Source organism: Glossina fuscipes, unplaced genomic scaffold (assembly GCF_014805625.2).
Source record: "Glossina fuscipes isolate IAEA_lab_2018 unplaced genomic scaffold, Yale_Gfus_2 42, whole genome shotgun sequence".
NCBI lineage: Eukaryota > Metazoa > Arthropoda > Insecta > Diptera > Glossinidae > Glossina > Glossina fuscipes.
The window spans coordinates 1,807,041-1,828,390 of record NW_023998426.1 but is presented as its reverse complement, the minus strand read 5'-3'; the positions used below and the strand labels follow the sequence as shown (position 1 = coordinate 1,828,390).

At 35.5% G+C, this 21,350-nt stretch overlaps 3 protein-coding genes across 3 annotated transcripts in view; 2 read left to right on the top strand and 1 right to left on the bottom strand.

The window, feature by feature from the left end:
• Positions 1-1,591: 1,591 nt before the first annotated feature.
• LOC119636957 (proteasome subunit alpha type-5) lies at positions 1,592-2,566 on the top strand. The gene is made up of 3 exons (XM_038032716.1): positions 1,592-1,631; positions 1,694-1,826; positions 1,886-2,566. The coding sequence occupies exons 2-3, from the start codon at positions 1,694-1,696 to the stop codon at positions 2,479-2,481; spliced, it is 729 nt and encodes a 242-aa protein (XP_037888644.1). The 5' UTR covers positions 1,592-1,631; the 3' UTR covers positions 2,482-2,566.
• A 116-nt stretch (positions 2,567-2,682) lies between these two features.
• Positions 2,683-8,407, bottom strand: LOC119636926. The gene is made up of 4 exons (XM_038032653.1): positions 8,160-8,407; positions 7,843-8,006; positions 5,608-7,773; positions 2,683-5,549 (listed from the first exon to the last, which is right to left on the bottom strand). Exons 1-4 carry the CDS (start codon positions 8,215-8,217, stop codon positions 3,105-3,107), a joined length of 4,833 nt encoding a protein of 1,610 aa, XP_037888581.1. The 5' UTR covers positions 8,218-8,407; the 3' UTR covers positions 2,683-3,104.
• A 534-nt stretch (positions 8,408-8,941) lies between these two features.
• LOC119637018 (uridine-cytidine kinase-like 1) overlaps positions 8,942-21,350 on the top strand; it is a 23,151-nt gene continuing 10,742 nt past the window's right edge. The window contains exon 1 of the mRNA XM_038032792.1: positions 8,942-9,718. Within this exon, the coding sequence (XP_037888720.1) occupies positions 9,543-9,718 (176 nt within the window). The 5' untranslated portion in view covers positions 8,942-9,542. The remainder of the gene's footprint in view (positions 9,719-21,350) is intronic.

Below are 21,350 nucleotides of genomic sequence, written 5' to 3'. Positions count from 1 at the left end.
CTGTAGCATTTGTGCATAAAAATGAAAAAAGTTGACCACGTCTACCCACTATTATAATATATCAAAATTTAATGGTTATCTCCATACAAGCTTCGAAAACCCCACAAAGTATACAAATTATTAGCCAGTTTCAAATTTGGAATACCCCTCAATATGTCAGCCTGCCCCTCTGTTCGTTGTCTGTTGGCGCAACCTGGTAGTATATTAGGTAAACATTCCCCCGTTAACGTAAATGAACATATCGCCCAAAAATTTGCAAAAGAATTTAGAATTGACCTGAACTTTTTAAAGAACACGCCTATAACGCCCACATGCCTGTACGAAAAAAAGTTTTATTTTGAAAATAAAAGAAGAGAAGAGAAGAATGTGCCTACTCCTTATTACAGAGCAAGAATATTTTGTTCTTTACTTCTTTACTTCTGTCTTTTCTTGAGGTGATGGGCATAAAAGATTCTGACCCGACCGAATTTAATTTTCTTACATGTTTAATTTAAACATCCTTCTCTATATACACTATATATATCCATATCCATAAACTATGCCCCATCAATAATAAAAGAAAGAAGAGATTATTGCGTCAACCCAATCGAAACGCATAGAAGTCTTCCGTTTGTGAACATGACTTAATTGGTGATGTTTTCCATTATATATAATAATAGAAACCGCTAAGATTTGATGATTAAATTAAATTTAATGGAAATAGCATAACATTGGTACTGTATTGTTCAGCTTTCTTTTTCCACGGATCAACTAATCAATCTTGACTTTTATAGACGACGCTAGGGAAAACTAGGGCCAAAACCTGAAAAGCGCTTAAAATCAACTCAGCAGCATATTCAAAAAGATGAACTTTTATACAAGTCGTTCAGTCCGTAATAAAAGTTCATATTCTATGTGAACAGAAAAGCATATATATTCTCTTCTGTTTTCGTTTTCGGTTTGGTTAGAGTCTAGTTGTCCGCCTGCTTTCAAAATGTTATATAGGCATTTAGATAACATTCGAATAAGCGATTTCTGTAAATAGTTAAAACAAAACATTATATTCAAAATAACATCTTTGCTCTGCAGTCGATGATGATGGTGTTGTTGTGAATCCTTCTTTACCTCTGTATTGCATAGAAAAGATTAATTATTAATAAATTTTTTTATTTATTATTTATTAATTGACTATTAATTATTTAGGATGCGCAGAGCCGCAAAGCTATGCATCTATTCTTTAAAAGATGTTCTTCGCTACTCTTCCCACTTTTTCCTCCTTCTCCCGCTTTCTTCTTAAGAATAATTTTTTTTTCTAATAATTTCTTGAAATGAAAAACAAAATGTTCAAACTTTTATGCATTTTCAAGTTTATAGTTTATTTCGTTCCCTTACAACGTAATCTAAAGTAATCTAAAAAAATAAAAATATTTTGTAATTGTAATCATAATGTCGTAATACATTCCGTTTACATTACGAAAATAATATTTTTGGCAGCAATGGCAACACCATTTAATGTCATTCAGTAAAAGTGTTTGGTCATTTTCATAGTCGGCATTATTTTAACAAAAATTTATTGACTTGTGCATCAAGCCAAAAAAAATTAGGAAATTTGCATTTCTAAATAAATATTATAATAAAATACTTAATAAATTGTAAGAGTTTTAAAAATTTCGAAGCATTGGGATTACCTTAAATAATGGAAATCTAATTTTAGATGTTTTTAACGCGTGCGGAATATGATAGAGGTGTGAACACATTTTCTCCCGAAGGCAGGCTCTTTCAGGTCGAATATGCCATAGAAGCTATTAAATTAGGTTCCACTGCCATTGGCGTTTGCACATCAGAGGGTAATAATGACGAGCTTGAGAAAAATTGAAATGACTTAATTCATATTGTCATTTTTCAGGGGTGGTCTTAGCAGTAGAAAAGCGCATTACATCGCCTTTAATGGAACCTTCCACTGTGGAAAAAATAGTTGAAGTGGACCGGCATATCGGCTGTGCAACATCGGGCTTAATGGCAGATGCTCGCACGCTGATTGAGAGGGCACGTGTAGAATGTCAAAACCACTGGTTTGTGTATGATGAACGCATGTCGATCGAGTCTTGTGCTCAAGCGGTTTCCGCTTTGGCTATTCAATTTGGCGATAGCGGCGATGGTGGCTCGGCTATGAGCCGCCCATTTGGTGTGGCAATACTCTTTGCAGGTATTGAAGATGGCAAACCGCAACTATGGCATATGGATCCGTCGGGGACGTACATACGTTACGGAGCAAAGGCTATCGGTTCTGGCAGTGAAGGAGCACAACAAAATCTACAAGAGCACTATGTGCCGGAAATGTCCTTAAATGATGCTATCGATTTGTCTTTAAATACGCTAAAACAGGTGATGGAGGAAAAATTGAATTCAACTAATGTTGAAGTGATGACCATGACGCCAGAAAATCTATTTCGTATGTACACAAAGAATGATGTAGAGAATATAATAAAGGATTTGGCTTAAATTATGTTTTACGGTTGATTTTATGGTTGCAGCCCGTAAGTTTTCGTTTGGATTTTTTTTTAAAATAAATTTTTCGTAAATGACACATGTTTTGAAAAAGAGTTTTTCTTATATATATATTTCTTAGTTTTTTTATTGTTTATATATATATATGTATATATATGTTGAGCTTGTGTGCGTTGTAGTTTTATATATGTATGTATAATTACCACTGTACAATGCATTTGATAAATACTTTTTTTTTCTAAAGAATTCACTCTACGTAGCAATTGTAGAGATTGTTTTATGTTCAATACAACGTTAAAATAACTAATTCAAAATTTTCGCTTATACATCTATATATATATTATATATGCATATATTAATATATATCTACGTAAATATAATATCCTTTACTGCTTGGCACCTGCTTTACATGTCCATCCACACTGCGTGGCGTGTATGAACCATCACAATGATAATGAAAATTGAAAAAATAAGGTCGATCCAGAGCGATCTATTATTTTTTGACAAAATATCAGCCTTCGTTCGATTTAAACGAATCTTAGGTAATTTCCACGCAAGTTTTGCGCGATTGTAACTTAAGGAAGACGATATGCGATGTTGCTACGACAAATATTGGTTTAAAATTTTTCTTCTGAATTATCCCTTCTCATACTAGCGCCACTATTCTGCTGCTGACCGCTATTAGTGTTATTATTGTTGTTATTGTTGTTGTTATTATTGTTACGCCTTAACATTAAACTGGCATTAAGATCAGTAAGCGAGTAAATATCGGGTTCAAAAACTGGAGGACATTCCATATTGGGATATTCGGGTGCATTGATCTTTGTTGGCATATCCACTATATTAGCATTAGTTACTTTAGGTGGAGGGGGGGCAATCATTTCGGGTGCCGTCAATGTAACATTCGAAGTGGCTGAGGCTGTCGAATATTTGCGGCCTGTTGTCACTTTAGGGAAAATCACTTGCGAAAATATCTCTTGATCGTATTCGCGGCCTATGCAGGTAGTTGCGGTAGTAGTAGTAGTGGGTGTAGTGGGTATAGATATAAAATTTTGATTGTTCGATGTATGATGTTGATGATGATGGCCGAACACAGTACGATGTAGCAAAGGAGATCCAAGTAATTTCTTCTCTTTGCCTCCCCCTGCCTTTAAGTTACTGTTATTATGTGTTGAGGAAGAAGTCGAAGAAGTCGAGAAACTTAATTTAGAGAAAATTGGCATAGGTGCTGAATTTTTACGTTGAGCTTCATATTTACCGCCCGCTTTATCTTTCAGATCATTGTTGTAGGTGTGACTTTTTTTAATTCCACTATTGCCACTGCCCGTAGCCCCTTCAAGCAGGCCATGACTTGATTTCTTATTTAATGGCAAAGTCATGGTGATACCACCTGATGGCGCTGCTGTCGAGGATGAGGACGAATGTTTACCGAATTGAAAAATTCTCTCACTGGAAGTTTTAAACGATTCCAGTTTACCTTTCTTTTTAAAACTACCGGAACGTTTGTCGCCATTGCCGACCAAATCCGCGGCAGAATAACTGCTACCTGATGAATGCAAATGCTTCTTATGCTTGTGTGTCGTTAAAAGAAACTGCCGTGTTTTCATTGCTGTGGTCCAATTGGAGCTATTGCTTTGCTCCTGATTTTGTTCGTTACTACTCCCTGATTGACCAGATGGCTGACGCGCTGCACCCATACGTGTTGTGTTGCTATTACTCGATGCTCCGTCTATAGGCTCATCGCCCGAAATAAGCTCATAACCAAAATCACGCAGTTTTAAACCTTCTTTTGTCCGCGTTAATTGTATATCCTCGTCATCGGGCTTAAAGCTAATCTCATAGTCCGGAGGTTTGGGTAAACTACGAGACTGTGTTTTTGCTACTTTGGAATCGCCCGCGCAAACTGAAGCATTCTGTAGGCCATTGGCGACGGATTTTGTAATGCGCTGTTGTTGAGCATTACGTTTGTGCTCCTCTTTCTTTTCCACTCCCAGTAAAACTCGATTGTTGTACATGTCCTGCGCCTCCTCTTCTTGTTTTTGCAACATTAAATCCTTTAATGTCATAAATCCTTGCGTATTACTCGGTAAAGCATCCCAAGCCGTATTAGAATTAATTTTCGGTAATGTATAATCCAGAGTTTTGGAAGTTTGGAAACCGAATTCCACCAAGTTGGGGTTCGAAGCGTGTATGAAATTGTATGGTAATTTTTTTATGGCTCTACTAGGAGTAACATGCTTAGTTTCGTTTTCATCAGAAATAGTTGATGCCGCTGCTACTGTGGGTTCTCGTGTAGGAGCCGGGGAGGCAGGTGGCCCTAAATTTGTTGCGGCTATTGTGTCGCTAGTACTGACAATAGAAGAACGACTGGAAGAGATTGCTGATTTTCTAGCAAGAGACTGATTGATTGGTTGAACCATTATTTCATTATTTACTGCAGCCGTCACTGTTAGACCTGGAGAAGGTATGTTTTGCAAAATATTTTGCTGCTCCGAGGGCTTATTCGATCCGCTATTAAACGGATGCATAGCCGTATCATGATATCCAGGTGTATTGGCTCCAATTTGTATTCCAAAACTTCCGCCTGGTACCTTACGGTAACTTCTAAATTGCTCAGTGGGTACTGGTATATCGTTAGAGATTTTCTTCTCATTCGTTGATGAACTTTTAAATGGCAACGTTCCTTTGGTAAGTTTACGCAATGAGCCCAAATAACGTCGATCATGTTTGGCTGTAGTTGTTGGTGTACTTATGGATAATTTGGAGAAACCCGAGCTACAAGTGCTCTCCTTAACAGTTTGCGGTGAAGGTGTACTAAGATTTTTATTAATAATTGATTCATTTTCTTCATCGGAACTATCATTCTCTGAAAAAAGGTCCCGTGTGTTCGATTCATTGGAAGCGGTAGAACAACCTTCATTAACCGTTGGAGTGCTTTTTTGAAGAGTAGCTTGACGTATAAAATCCACCCATTGACTCAGAGCATCTTGTGATTCAGCTGCGAAGTAAAAAGTTTTAGCCGAATGATAAACTTTAAAAGCGTTGGGTTTAGAGTGTACTTCCTAAAAATGCAAAAAATGTTCAATATAAATCTTTGTACCAGTTTTTTAAAATGCTTACCTTCGCCAACGACACTGTAAAGCCTGGCAAAAAAATAACACAACTAGCTTTGGCGGCATCTTTGCAGCGGAACCCATACAGAATCGTGTCCAGCATCACGAAATACAAACGCGCCCAAAATGTGACTCCACGCTTATCCTTGGTCCGTCGATATAAATGTCCTTGTATATCACCTGTGCCAAGAATTTTTAAATTTACATTGCGTCGCTTAGCTATTAGGCTGTGTTTTTTCTTCAAGGTCAGCGTACGAGCTTTTGTAGGCGTGTGTAATTCATTGATTTCACTACCATTGCTACTTGTTGCCGTTAATGACGAGGCACTAGAGACGATAGTGTTACTCTCACTCTCTGGAATTCCGGTTGATGAAGATGGTAAAAATGTATTTGCCTGTCCTTGTACAGTTGTAGTTGACAATATAACCGGAGCGACAGTAGATGCATTTGTTGTAGCGTTTGCTGCTGCTAGTGATGCTAATAAGCCGGGAGGCTTTAACGGCTTTGGCGGCGGTACTGGGACAGGAATGGGCGTTGCTTCGCCTTGTTTCCTTGGTCTAGGTGGTGGAACTGGTGGAGTCACAATTAGAAATTCTTTGCGCGGCTCTATGGCAGGTGGTGCATCTGCATCTCCGCACGAATTATCATAAGCCGGTGTGCTGTGACTCTTATCGAGTCTCCCTCTTTTTACTACCACAGGCATATTGACTGCTTCTATTAACGGCATGCTGTCCCGATTACATACTTTATCAATTGCATCTAGGATTTTCTCTGCTTTATCCGGTATATCCCTTAAAGTCTCAATGGTCTCTTCATCTTCTTCATCGGCAAAAGGTATGGGTTCAAATGTCTCTAATATAGTGTTCTCCACATTGCAAGTGTACTTTTCATCTAACTTATAATCTTCTACATTCATTTTGGCGTCAAAACGTACTACTTTGCTGACACCCGGCTTGGAGTATTCTTCCTGCTGTTCTTCTAGAGGTTGTTCAATGATGACTTGGCGCAATTTTTTACCCTCGGCGTTTGTAAACAAGTTACCGCTACTACCTCCTTTCATGCCGCTGCTTATACCAATGCAAGTAGTGGGTCTTGGCGTTATTTCCAAGCCGAAACCGAATGATACAGATTTATCCCGTAGACTGGGAGAACCAGGATCACACACTGTACCAGTTTTACGTTCATGCCATAACGGTATTCCCGACAAACTCTTATGTCCTAACAATTCGTCGCCACAAATCGTATTGCGTCTCTGCAACATGGCTCTAGGTTTGGGATAATATAAACGGCTTTCCTTTTCCGTAGCCTTTGTGTCAGTTGGCGTTAAAATATCGCTGGATATGGAGTCAGTATCAGCATCATCAGCTTTCTCATTTTCAGTACTTAAATTTATTGGGGTCTTAAAATTATTATCGGGCGCCGATAACAAACCAGGTCTTGGACTAGGTACATTTTCCCCCCAACGGCTTCCTACCGAACGTTTCTTACTAGGAAGTCGGTAAGGTTGCATGTAGATCTGGCCATAGATTTTTGTATGCTTCGGTCTCTTTTTCAATGTTAGTAAAACATCTGGCAGAGATTCACGTAATTGTAACAATACATTTTTGTATTGCCATCCCACAACCGTTTGATAATTAATTTGAACAATTTCGTCACCATCTTCAATTTTTCCGGAATTATGAGCAGGCGAATTCTGTTTAATATCCGTGATGCGATGAATGCCATGATAAGTGGATTCAATATTAAAACCCAGCTCCGATTCACGTTTTTTCAATGTCACCAAATTCAAAGAAGCTGGCTGCAGCAACATGGGATCGGTAATATCCTGTATAATATAATTAGCCAGAAGTTCTAACGTTTTGGCGGTGCCTCGAATTTTTTCTACTGGATTCTCAACAAAACGTTCTCTCTGGGCTGTAGTAGCCATTTCCAAACCTAAACGTAACATTTTGCGGCAAATTTCTGTAAACTGAAATTGTCCTTGGAATGGAGATCGATCCAGCCAACCAATCAGCGGTTTAATAGTCGCTATAGTTCGGGTAATATCGCTTAGTATTTGAGTTTCAATAACAGTAGCTCCACTTTGGCTAGCTAATTGACTATGTAAACTGCGCGCAGCGGTAGCCACATGTAGCGCCATAAACTGTAAATTCTCCTTATCCAGATTATAATGCTGAATTAGAAAGAGTAGACAAATCACTCCGTGATTATAAAAGAGAAAGTGTTAAACAATCAAACTTACAAAATTTCTTAGATTTTCGACTGCTTCCAGTACAATTTCTTGATGCCCTATAGAGAGCATACCCAGTTGTTCAAGCTCATAAGGTCGTATATTCAACAACTGGCGGCCCCCTACTTGGTTATTGGCAAAAGAATACACATAGTTGTACATGGAATCGTCCAGACCTACAATGTTAATAGTAGCCAAAAGTAAAAAAAAGGAAAAATTCCATTTATGGGTGTTACTTTACACTCTCCCATATATATATATATACATACATAATGAATCATTTTTAGAAAAACAGAAAAAACAAAATATTTAAAAACTTTTTTATATACCTTTTAACCAGTCCGTTACTTGATCTGGCGACCATTCGGGTACGTTAATGTAAGCCATTGTTATTTTGAATACGCTGGATGCAGCTAAAATTCTATCAGAAAGTGCATCATTTTAGGGAAATGAACAAAATTATTAAACATAACTACATATGCAAAAGGGTAAGGAGAAACTGTTGTTCTTTTTTTTTTGTTTGCTGCGGTTGCTATTTATTATTGCTTTATCTCTTTTAGCGTTGACATTTCACGACAAGATGGGACTGCCAAGTCTCCCAATGGCCAATAGAGCGATTTTCTGAAACATAGCTTTTCGATTTAATAATTATTTAAGTTTTTATTACACTATTCAAAAAGGAAAGCATTTATTTAGTAATTACTCCGACTTGATGGTGGTCTTTTATTAAAAACTTCTGATTGAATATAATTGCGAAATAGCATCCTTACGATATCGTAATTTTTCATACGTAATGGCAATACTACCAAAAATGACTTAGGTCTTCATGTCTACGCTGGCAGCGCTGAGATTTCAACTTTCTTTTGGACATTTCTCTTGATGTTAGTTTTGTTGTTTTTTTTAGCAATTTGAGAACGCGTGCTGCTGCGTGTTAGTTATCTGGATTTTATGTGCAAAATAAAATTTTAGATAACCAATAAGAACAATTGCAAATAAAAAAGAAAATGTCCACAATTTCCGTAAATACACAGACTAAGCAACTTAAATTTTATAATCCTTCGAGTTCGGCCAGTTCGGATAGGTAAAATCAAAAACAAAAGAATGTCTAGTGAAGAAGATTCCAAGAAAATCATTAAAAAAAGAAGTGCATTCATTACATGTGTGTATATTTTTCATATCCCATTTATCTAATTGCTTCTTATCGCCTACACTTTCAACATTAAACATTTAATATCATTTTAAAGATACAGTGTTTAATAAATGAAAGCTGAACTAAAAAAAAACAAAAAAAACTCGAGTGCAATCTTTGCACAAACTAGCACACGCCGTCGTCATATATATATATATATACAAAATATACTTCAATATATATACAATAGACACACATTAACACAAACCTATCCATTAAAATAACACAACGTAAAATTGCATTTTACCCGCAGTAGTAGTAATGTTAGTGTCAAAACAAAACCACGTATCATTTGTGATGCCGGCTAAATAACTTTTTTTTTTGTTGATTTTTTTCTAACGCAATCTCAATATTTTAACGACATCGTGTTTTTTGTTTTTGTTTTTTGCTTTATGTGTTTAATAAATTAACGGTTTAATATTAATACGCATAAAATAAGAAAAGAAAAGAGGAAAAAAAGAGAACAAATTTGGTTTTGTTATTATTTCGTTGTTCTTCAATTGGCAAATCCTGCAAAATCATTATGAACAATATGGGAATTATGACTCACGGTACTGCCAGAGCAGCAGCAACAACTCATATGACCTTTAAAGCAGTCTCTGCAGTTGGGCAAAACGATAATAACATAAGCCGGTCATCTTTGGTCATCAGCAATTACAACAGCTACAACAATACTGATAACAAAATATACGGATACATGTAAACCAAATATACCAAATATGTATTTAAATTGTTTTATTTATTTTTTTTTTGCTTTTTGTGATATACTGCTAATATGTTACTAACCTTTTCATACATAAATCATATGTAAAATAATTGGTTATGTTTTCCTTTCATCTATATAAAAAAAAAAAATGAAAAAAAATTGAAAGAATAACTTATGAAAACGTATACTGATAGGCTGACTACTCTTTGTTTGTTTTTCCTGCACGCTTTTTCAGCCTTTTTGTTTTGTTGTTTTTCTCGTGCGAATCGCTTCTCGTATATTGCTGCGTTTGCATTGTATTGCTTGTTTTTTGTTAATGGTATGCGATTGTTTGTGTCTAAAATTTATTAAAAAAACAACACGTTCAAGTTATAGCAATACATGTTTATTTTTATACTCACCGTAAGAAGGTATATTAAGCTTATCAGAACTTTCAAATACGTATGGAAATAAATTATGCATATTTCTTATCAGAATTGTCATATTTTTTTTTTAACTTTTCAATAAAAAACCTTACATTTGGCTTAAATTGAATCCATTTGTGTTCATAACATAGTATATGTCAAGATAAAATTATCTCCACAAATAGAATTATATTATCATTTAAAGGTAAATAGTGTTTATGTCCAAGATCTCGATGAATATGTCTTCGTTTTTCAATTAAGTTCGTAATCTCTGTTTCTTGCAATTGAGGTTTTTAAGAATTTAACAAGTAAGAAAATCATATTCAGTCCCGAACGAATCTCTTATACCCAACACCGTTGTGATAAAAAAAAATTTGAAAAAGAGGAAGAGAACCAAATTTTCATACGCTACGATATTGCGTGGACGCGGCTGTTTTCCTCCCTTTTTCTGAAAAAATTTGTATCGTGTCGTTTACACTCGAACCGGTTTTCGTGTGGTAAAGAGGGATCACATAAACGCAAAAAAACAGGTTTGAGCGTATGAGTAATGAGTGAAAAAGACAGAAAGCAAGGGTGTTCTCAGTTTTTGTTGCACAGTGGTGTGGCCGTTGTAGGCGTGTCCTTTTACCACTTTGAATCATTCTCGAATTCTTTGCAAATTTCTGGGCAACAATTTTACTTATGTGAACGGGAGAATGTTTACCATAGGCAGGCGGACATGCGCACTCCGAATTCGAAACTGGCCAAGAATTTATATACTTTATGCTTAGTATTCGTGCGTTACAAAAATTTTGAAAAAAAAGTGAAATTATGACACCTTATAAATATGAGTTAGCGTGGTTGATTTTTTCCATTTTTTCTACACGCCTATAGATCCACATAGGTTCATCTGTTGCAGTTTGGGAGTAATACTTAAAAATTATTTTTTTATTGGTTTTGAAAAACAGAAATGTAGGTAATATAGGCGTATCCTTCGACCGATTTGGCCCATCTTCAATATGAACCCGCGTGGGAGAACTTCCAAAGTTGCTGTCAAATTTAAAGTCGATAGCCTCATTTTTGTGATGAGAAGAATGGTTACAAAAAACGGACAGACGGACATGTTCAAAATTTTGATTGTTAAATTTGATGCTAATCAAAAATATATATACTTTCTGGGATATCTGAATTTTCATTCTAGGCGTTGTCCTTCGGTGATGGGTATAAAAATTATGCAATATGCGTTGGCTTTGGAGACAAAACCGTCCGTATTGAAAAATAAATTTATGTACGTTGTACATATAAGTTATTTAATAATTTATTGAAGATAATATTCTAATAACACTATTGCTAACAGCTAAAATACACTGCTATATTTACTTAAATGGTTAAAAAAAGAAGAAAATAATTTGACAGAATTAACTTAAGATTTTTGGGACTTAGAGTGATTTTATTTTTATAGAGAATTTCTTCGTTTCTCTCCTAACATTTTAGCCCGTGTAGAATGTAATCTTATCACATAAGCCTATTTAACGAGTAAGCATGTTTTTTTTTTTAAACAAAGTGAGAAGACAGGAGGCTTAATTTAAATTTCCCGTGATTTATCATGTCGTGCTTGCAAATTCAGTCAGTAAATATTGAAATCAAAAATAAGCATTTATGTGTAAAACTCGTTTGGTGGAGCCTGAGGTTATATTCCTTTAGCAAGATAGAGGGAATCAGATCCGATTATTAAGTTGATACCGCGTTATATAGAAGGAATTAGATCCGATTATTAATAGATATTTCTCCATTCTGAGAAACACTATATCATTATCTTTCGGTTGACACCGCGTCATAAATAACAACAATAAATGAAGAGGTTATATCCGGTCTATTCATATATAATATGTGAAGAGCGAATAACTGAAAGGAATTTCCGCTAACGTTGTACTTTTTATCTCATACCATGAGTTTGTAGATATGTTATGTACATCGCGTTGTATACTTCTTATGTCGCATATATATATATATATATATATCTAAAATTATTTCTTTATACGACTCTATTAGCATCTTGCGTATATTTTTATAATCTATATATCATTATCTACACTTGTTTTTGTCTTAAAATACCGGAAATGATGTCTAGTTTTCATATAAAGACGTATTTCTCGCGAGAACTCTCTGATATGAGAGATGCGATCAGTAGAGTCATTTAATGCAAATTTAGCAGGTTAATAAACAATTATTCTCGATCATAAGCGACTTTCCTTAAGCAGGAAGTGATACGAATAGCAATGGATTCCATTCATCCATTGTCGATACGACTCATTTTTGGGCCAAAACCTATGAATTAAACATAAGAAATCATGGACGCACTGATCGACTGACAGAAAGACTTAAATCGTTTCAGAAAATACTTTGGAATCGTTTGACATAACAGAAGAAGATAAATCTGACTCGCAAGTATTGTTGCGAATATCCGAAAAAACTTGATGCACTCTAATCAAAAGCGCTTCATTGTCTAGTTATTACGAATCTACTTAACTACCTTATATTTTAGGATGTTGTAATTGTTATTTGGAGAAGATTTCGGGGAGGGTATCCTAGATGTTTACCATTTGTAAACACATATCTTGTGGCCTAAACGTATTGAGACTGTATTTTCTTAAAATACGTCGCTACATTATAGCTATGACATCGATGTGGGTATCAGATAGGTTGGTATGACTGTTGTGAACAGCTGACATAAACTGTGAGACAAGTCCCCTGTTGGGTTATTAATAGTAGCATTTTCTTTTGTTTAAACAATTTTATTTTCAAGTTTGTACAATGGGAAAATCTATTAAAGAAAGAGTTTTCATCAAATTTCGTCAAAAAAAATGAAATTAATAACAACTAAGAAAATTAAATTCGGTCGGGACCGAATCTTTTATACCCATCACCATTTACCTCAAAAAAAAAGACAACGGAAGTAAAACAAAAAAATTTTCATGTTCTATAATATGGAGTGGTCGTTCTTCCGCCTTTCTATTTTCAAAATAAAAGTTTTTGTTATTGAAGCTTGTGGGCGTTGTAGGCGTGTTCTTTGAAAAGTTCAATTCCAAACCCTTTTGCAAATTTTTAGGCGATATCTTCACTTGCGGTAAGGGGAGAATGTTTACCGCAAATGCTACAAAGCTGTGAAACCAGACAGATGGACAGACGAACAGGCGGACATGTTTAGGTGGATTCCAAATTTGAAACTGACGGAGAATTTGCATACTGTGTGGGGTGTTTGAAGCTTGTTTCTTAGTGTAGTAAAGATATTGAAGAAATAATTCAATTTTGATACACTATACTATTGGGCAGGCGTGGTCAATTTTTTCCATTTTTATGCACTAATATTACGGCATCAACCATAGAATATACGTTCCAATTTTTGTCCATTTATTTGCCATAGTTTATGAGTAGTGAGCAAAAAACTAATTTATCATTCCCTTCGAAGAACAGAGGTGTCCTCGGTTTATGTGGTGCCGTGGGCGTGTTCTTCGACCGATTTGACCTATTTTCAATATCAAGCTGCGTGCAAGAACTTTCAATGTTTCTGCCAAATTTGAAGGCGATAGCTTCATTTTTGAGGCCAGGAAAACTTTTTTAATAGGCATTACAGGGATGGATAGACGGACATGCTTAAATCGATTTAAAATTTGATCTGATGCTTGCTTGTGGGCGTTGCACACGTTTTGACAAAATGAACATACCTTACAACCTACGGTGATGGGTATAAAAACTACTATATAAGTGCTACGGGGTGATGAGTGTTTATCAAAATCATAAGTTTTTAGTTTACAAATCGCTTAACAAGGTACATGAGCTTGTCGAAGACGAACCCCGTTCTGATAGACCATAAATCTCAACTGTAAACGAAAAATTCAACAAAATCAAAAAGCTTGCACTTGTCAATCGTTGATTGATTGAAAGAGATTTTATACATATTGTTGGTATGTCAAAGGGATCAATGTAAACAATTTTGAAAAATAATTTGGGCTTGTCTCGTGTCTCTTCTCGTCGTATTCTAAAAGTTTTGAATTCGTTTGGAAAATAAACACTTTGCTGAAGTGTCAAAAAGAAAATTTCCTATAAGTGATAATAACCTATAAAGTAAAATTGCGAACGATGAAACTTGGATCTTATGACTCCGAAACAGCTTAACAATCTAGTGAATGTTCGTGAATATATCACGGGTACCACTGATGAACCAAAAAAAAAAAAAAGATTGATTAAACAAAAAAAAACTCCGCTATTATCAATCCAACAGGGCACGTGTTTCGATATCTATGTCAGCTATTCACAGCAGTCATACCAACCTGCCAAACATTATACACATCGACATCACAGTGGGGATACTTTAAAAAAATACAGTGTCGTTACGTTTTGCCTGTAGCGGTAAATCTTCTACGTTCAACTAATAGTTTCCCATAAATTAAGCAACTAATGATCTATCTTTGGCAATCAATTTTACGTTGTAGGTGCGTTAGTCTTCTAGTCTAGTATGCTAAGTTAAAGCAAGATATTTATGTGCGCTCCATACTTTTTATATCGATCACCATTCATTTGTCAAAACGTTTACGACGCGTAGAGGGAAGCATCAGAGATCTCATAAAGTATATATATTCATCGCGAGCATCAAATTCTAAAGCGATTTAAGCATGTCCGTCTGCCCACCTATGTATCTGTCCGTCTGTATAATGTCTGTTGTAAACACTTTCCTAGCAACAAAAATTAAGTTATCGACAGTAAATTTGGCAGAAACATCGGAACTTCTTGCACGCAGATTAGTATTGAAAATGGATCGGATCGGTCGACGAACGCGCTCACACCTTTCTAAGAACACTAAGAACCTCTCTGTTTTTCAAACGGAATGAAAAATTGATTTTTTCTTCTTTCGTCCTAAACTATAGCAGATAAATGTACGAAAATTTGAAAGCATATTCTGTGGGCGATGCTGTAGCACATCTAAAAAAATGGAAAGGCCACGCTTACGCGATATTATAGTTTATCGAAATGAAATTTTTTTTTTTCACATATCTATGAAAGGGGCAGAAACAAACTTCAAAATCCCAACAAAGTATATAAATTTTTTGGAATACGCCTAAATATGTACGTCTGTCTGTTTGCGCACAGTGGAGTATTTATGGTGAACATACTGCCTTTAGTGAAATTGAATATGTCGCCTGCAAATTTGCAAAAGAATTTGAGAGGAATCTAAACTTTTCATAGGGCACGCCCGCAACACTTGCACGCCTATGCGACAAAAACTTTTATTTTGAAAACAGAAAAAATCGGGTTTTGTCTTTTCTTGTTTTTGTCCTTTTTGGGATAGAGGTGATGGGTCTAAAAGATTCGGTCATGACCGAATATAATTTTCTTAATTGTTTAGGTTATGTTGCGCATTACTTATGCAATAGATTATGCTTAAGCTTAAAGGGTAGCGCCATTGTACATCTTTCAAAAATTAAATTTTCATTTTCTGCCCTTTAATAGTCAAGAATGGCATTAACAAATCTTCATGGGCGTGGCAGAATTTAAAAAAGTCAAAAAACTGATTTTTCGAGTATAATAATATGGCGTACCGACCGGATGCGTTTTTCTTGAGACACGATTTTTAAAAACGGGCATGTAGCGTAAATCAAAAAATTTGAATTTTTTTCATTCCAAGTTATCTTTAAGACAATATTTTCTAGAAAAACGTGTGGGATAGTGCCGACAAGATAATTTCATATATTTTATGACTGACCGAAGTGCTCCATTTTTCGGTCGAAAATGGAACTTTTTCATCCGAACACTTGCCAGTCACTCAAGAATTAATATTTCTCAAAAACACTACGTATTTCTCTAGATGCAGATATGTAGACTGCGATTTTTATGCGCTATATCGCAAAGTGTAAAGGTATGCTAAGTTTGTGTGAATGCATGCAAAGATTTGAGAGCGCATCACTTTTTGTTGTCGGTTTGTACGCTTTGGTCTCCCTCTGTAGCACATGTGTGCTACTACGACGTGGTTTGAACCATAGACGAATTTTATTGAGAATGGCCCAGATCGGAACACTTTCTCGACCACTTTTCATACAATGCCTTATTTGCAAAAGTCCTCATCTGAACAACTATAGGATGATGTAGGATGTTTGGTGATGGGCATGGCCCACTTTAATGTTTTCACTCGTTTTAAATTCGAATTTGGACGCGTCACACTGCCTGTCGCATAGCCCCTTAACTTCAGAGTGCCTTACAAGAATCGCTCCATTGTTGCTGGTTTTCAATATTTATCAGAAGCATTTTTTTTTTTTTTTAATTTAATATTTACATATACACCCTTATAACCTTATTAAATGTTATTATTGTGCTCACTTTCTTTCCATTAAGAAAAAAAAAAAACTGTTACCAAACCCCTTAAATTGCAGGTTATTACCCCTTAATACAGTTTATGTTTACGAGGTTTTCATGCTTTTGTGAGGAAGCAACGAAAGCAAATTTTTCAAGCGGCGATTATCAAAATTCGCCCCAAGCTGAATAGAATTTCTTTTTTGTTTATTACACGTATTTTGATATTGACATCAATATGACTGCAACGTGCTCAGAAATCTCACATAAGCTAAGGTGAATGGAATTTATTAGCATTTCGCTTCTAATTTCAATTGTGTAGTAAAGTTTTTTTATTGATCGACTGTAATTATATTGGTTTTATTTTATTTTATTTATTTTTTTTGTTTTTCTTTAACAAATAGTCTAAAATATATTGAGCCTATGAGATATGTTTATTTAACTTTAAATGTACAATGCGCCGAATTAGAAAAACTACTTGAGGCGTATATGGCGTGTGAATGTTGACTTCTCTCAAAGCTTAATATTTTTTAGATAACATATAATATTTAAGGCATCCATTTTCGTATTTGTGCACGTCTTTAATGCGAAGGCAGAATGGCAGACTTTATAGACTACACGTTAGTAAACAAACATTCGCACGTACGAACGTAGATATAGATGTCTTTACTCGGCATGCGCTTAGAGGAACGATGACACAATGTATTTAAATTGTTTAAAATTGTCTTGAATTAACTTAAAATATTATTTGTTCCCCCCTCGCTTTCCAATGATAACCATAGAAAATTTAGGAATTCGTGAAAGTATTAGCCAATAAAGAATATACTTAAAAAAAAAAAAAAAAAATCGACTATCAAAAGATTGCATCCCCTCTTTGCTCTTACAATCTGTATTTTTCTTCTTTTCTTCTTACCATCTTAAAGAAACTTGAATTTATAGTTGGATTTATTTCCCGAAAAAGAAGCCTCTTTTTTGTTTGCTTTGAAAACATATATATATATATATGTATAATATTAGAGAACATATATATATATATGATTTACACCATTCCGCTATTTTTGGAATTGTGGAAACTGGGAGAATGGATGCAAATGTAAACATTGGCATAATTAGCCAAGAGATGAAGGTGTTAGGGTCGTTTGTTTATGACTATACAATCAATAAAAAAAATCATATAAAGATAAAACGAAACAAGTGGGAACATTGTAGTCGGACAAGGCCAACCATTGAATATCCTACACCGCATTGCCCAATGCAATTCTTACTTCTATAATTTCGTCTCTCTATATAAAAGCATATTTTCCCTGTGCGTGTTTATGGGGAAGCGGGTCCAAAACGCAACCTAATGTAGTACAAGTTTAATCCTTACAAAGGGCAGGACCCAAAAATAGACGTAGATGGTCCAAATTTTGTGATTACCACATATTAAAACTTAGATTCTTCTGCTTTCCAAGGGATCAACTTTTGCGAAAATTCTACTTAAAAAAAAGAAAATTCCAAAAAATAGGCCGAGATGGTCCGAATTTTGCACAGTTAATTTTTTTATGTTAGATTATTACTCTATTATGCTTTTCATCGTGAAGTATTGAAAATTACCCTTTTTTATCATAAGAACTTCAGTTTTCGTTTTATGAGAGCGGGTTCAAAAATTGCCACAGCTGGCCTCTAGTATTTATAGCAATTTAGAATGCCGAAATAGTACTACTTAGGCACTTTTGCCGGGAAATTTTGAAAATTACAATCGTTATCCATAAAACGACTTTGCAAAGTAGGGCTTTACAAGGGGAGTAGTCGAAAAAGTGGACCGATCCGATTCATTTTCAATGGCGTTGGTCCTTGGCTCAAAACACGTCACTGCACCGAATTTGATCAAAATATTTCAAAAATTGCCAACTGTAGTTTGAGCAGAGACATCAAGCGGACAGACGGATAGACAGGCTTAGGTCGGTACCGTAAAAGGTGGGTCTATTTTAAGCTCTTCTGCGTGCTACATATTACCCCACTAACTTAATATACCTTGTACCAGAGGTGGCGTCGGGTGTAAAGAAACAAGTAAGAAAATTTTATGTGGTTGTGATCGAATCTTTTATACCCGTCATCGTGATCCTAAAAAAAAGAATACAATTAAATATTTATTCTCCATAACTGTGGGTGGGCGCGGCTATTTTCAGAACAAAAGTGAAAAGTTCTATACATTATGATTAACAGGCCGAAAACACGGAAAGCAGAAATGTTCACAGGTTTTGTTACATAGACGTATGGGCGTTGTAGGCGCGTTGGTTGGTTAAAACGTTTGAATCATTTTCAAATTCTTTTGCAAATTTGTAGGCGACATATTCATTTTTGCGGAAAGGAGAATTTTTACCATAAATACTACACAGTGCGCAGACAGTTAGGTGGACAGACGGACTTTGTAAAGTTTTTGAAGTTTGCTTCTGTATATAAAAATTTGGAAAAAAAATGAAATTATGACACTATAAAATTAACTAGGTGTGGCCGATTTTTCCCATTTTTGTAAACGTACTATAGCGTCGCCCTTAGAATATAAGCCCAAAATTTTGCAGAGTAGCAGCTGTAGTTTATGAGCTAAAAACCAATTTTTTGTTCTTTCTGAAAACCGGCGGTGTGCTCAGTTTACATGGTGCTGCGAGTATTTACAACAGACATCATGCAGACGGACCGACGGACATGCTTAAATCGATTTAGAATTCGATGCTGATCAAGAATATGTATATAATTGGTAGCCTCTTTGATACTACCTTCTGGACGTTGCAAATGTTTCGACAAAATGAACATATCCCTCATCCGTCGGTGATGGATATAAAAAAAGAAACAAAATTACTTACCTTTCAAAAATTAACAAATTTCTTACTCTGCTTCACATGTTCGCAAGTAAACAATTTTGTTTAGAATTTATTTTATTTTCATTTTGCCGCTGTTTTCTCCTACAAATGCAAACCTAAACAACCAATCCTAACTCAGAACGACCAATACTAACGCAAAAAGTGAGCAATCTTGCTTACGCCTGCTTGATAGGTTTGCGAGAGCGTTGCTCACACCCCCTTGCGTTAACGTATGGCAAAAAAGTCGAAACTCGAAAGTGACACTAGGGCAATGTCATACATAGCCAGTGCCCTGGATTCGGGCTAATAAGTCAATCTTCTTGAAGAGCCGTAACAGCATGCTTTGACTAAAACTAGCAAGAAAATTTTCATTTAAAAAAAAAGATAACTAAAAGTACTAAAGTAGATTGCGACCCATCGTTAAACTCCTTACACTACCATACAAGTATTCATATCACGACTTTTGACAAGTAGGTGTTCTACGGGAAGCGCTCGAAAAAGTGGTCCAATCTGGCAGGTGGCAAGTTGAATACGAGAAACCGTTCGCTTTCGAGCCGGCGAACAGATAAGCTTAGATCGCCTCAATATATCCTTATGCTACAAGCTGTGTAAAATATGAAAAGATAATTAAATTTTGACATCCTCTTCTCTCACAATAGTTGTAAAAATAGAAAATAGGGCTCTCGATATATTATTGTATTGTAGACGTTTTCTTTTAACGATTTCGTCGGTTCTCCATACTAAGCTGCCCGAGAAAGCTTCCAATGCTTTTGGCAAATTTTAAACCGATATCTTAAATTTTATTACCTTGACAGTGGTTGGCACAGAGAGACAGACGAAATAAAGCGCGAACAGACATGCCTCAATCGAGCTCTTTCGCTAACTAAACTAAAAATTTTCTCCAAATATAATTCAAACTCTAGTGGGTATTATTCAATTCGAGGAAGAAATTCACTCCTTATATGCTGCCCCAGGTTTCGAACATTACGGCGTGACAGGTTGAGTTTCAAATTATTTTAATCGTCAACCGTGCACTCAAAATATATAATAGGCCTGCAACTGTAATGCTCAGAAAATCTGCTTTTTGGCTTTCCTCACTACATTAGACGATCAACTTTCAGAGTTCTAAAGAAATCTGTTCTTTAGATAAGAGTTTGCGCTTTACCACAATGGTACTGGATGTACAAAACACTTCTATTAAAGAAATAATACAAGAGATGATTATTAATTATTATTGGTTAATCCGCATGAGCACACGAGCTGATAAGAATCGCGACTGCCAAGTCAGTGTTCGCGGGTTCAAGTATCAAGATCGGTAGACTCTACTTTGTTCTTAGCTATAGGGATTACTCAGTTTGTGAAGACATAACAGTTACTGATTTGATAGACATTCAAGATCACGCCAAGTGGCGTCCACAATCTCGCCATCGCTTTCTCTTTCCTCATTTCTTTCTAACCATCAACGCTAAGGCAAAGGGAAAGTTCCTCAAGTAATTGATCCATACTAAAAAAGATTCTTATGGCAACGTTATATACGCCCATGCATAATAACTAGTGCTGAAGTTCTATCAGATTACGAAAGAAAAATATTTTATTGATCAATGTTGAGGTTATGTGAAATCTTCGAAAGTCATTAAGTGCAGTCATCTTATGCCATATTCATTGGCAACATTATATTATGCCCACGCATAATAACTAGTAGGGAAATTCTAGCAGATATCGAAAGAAAAACATTTCATCGGTCAATGTTGAGGTTATGTCAAATCTCCGAAGGTGATCAATTCGACTAAAAGCTCGAAGTTGACTAGAAGGTAGATTTGATCTACATTAGCGGTAAGCAGTGATTACGAAAATATGTAACGACTCTCGAGAACAGTTTTTTTTTTCTTTTGTTAAAAATTCAGTTAAAATTTGTATTGCGTTCACAGACCTCGATGAATATTTTGTTTAATTGTCGGTATAAATTTTTTAATTCTCGTTTAATGTATAACATCTAATACACCAGCTTTGCATGGAAGGTGAAATATTGCGAACTTATTGCAAATGAAACCAAT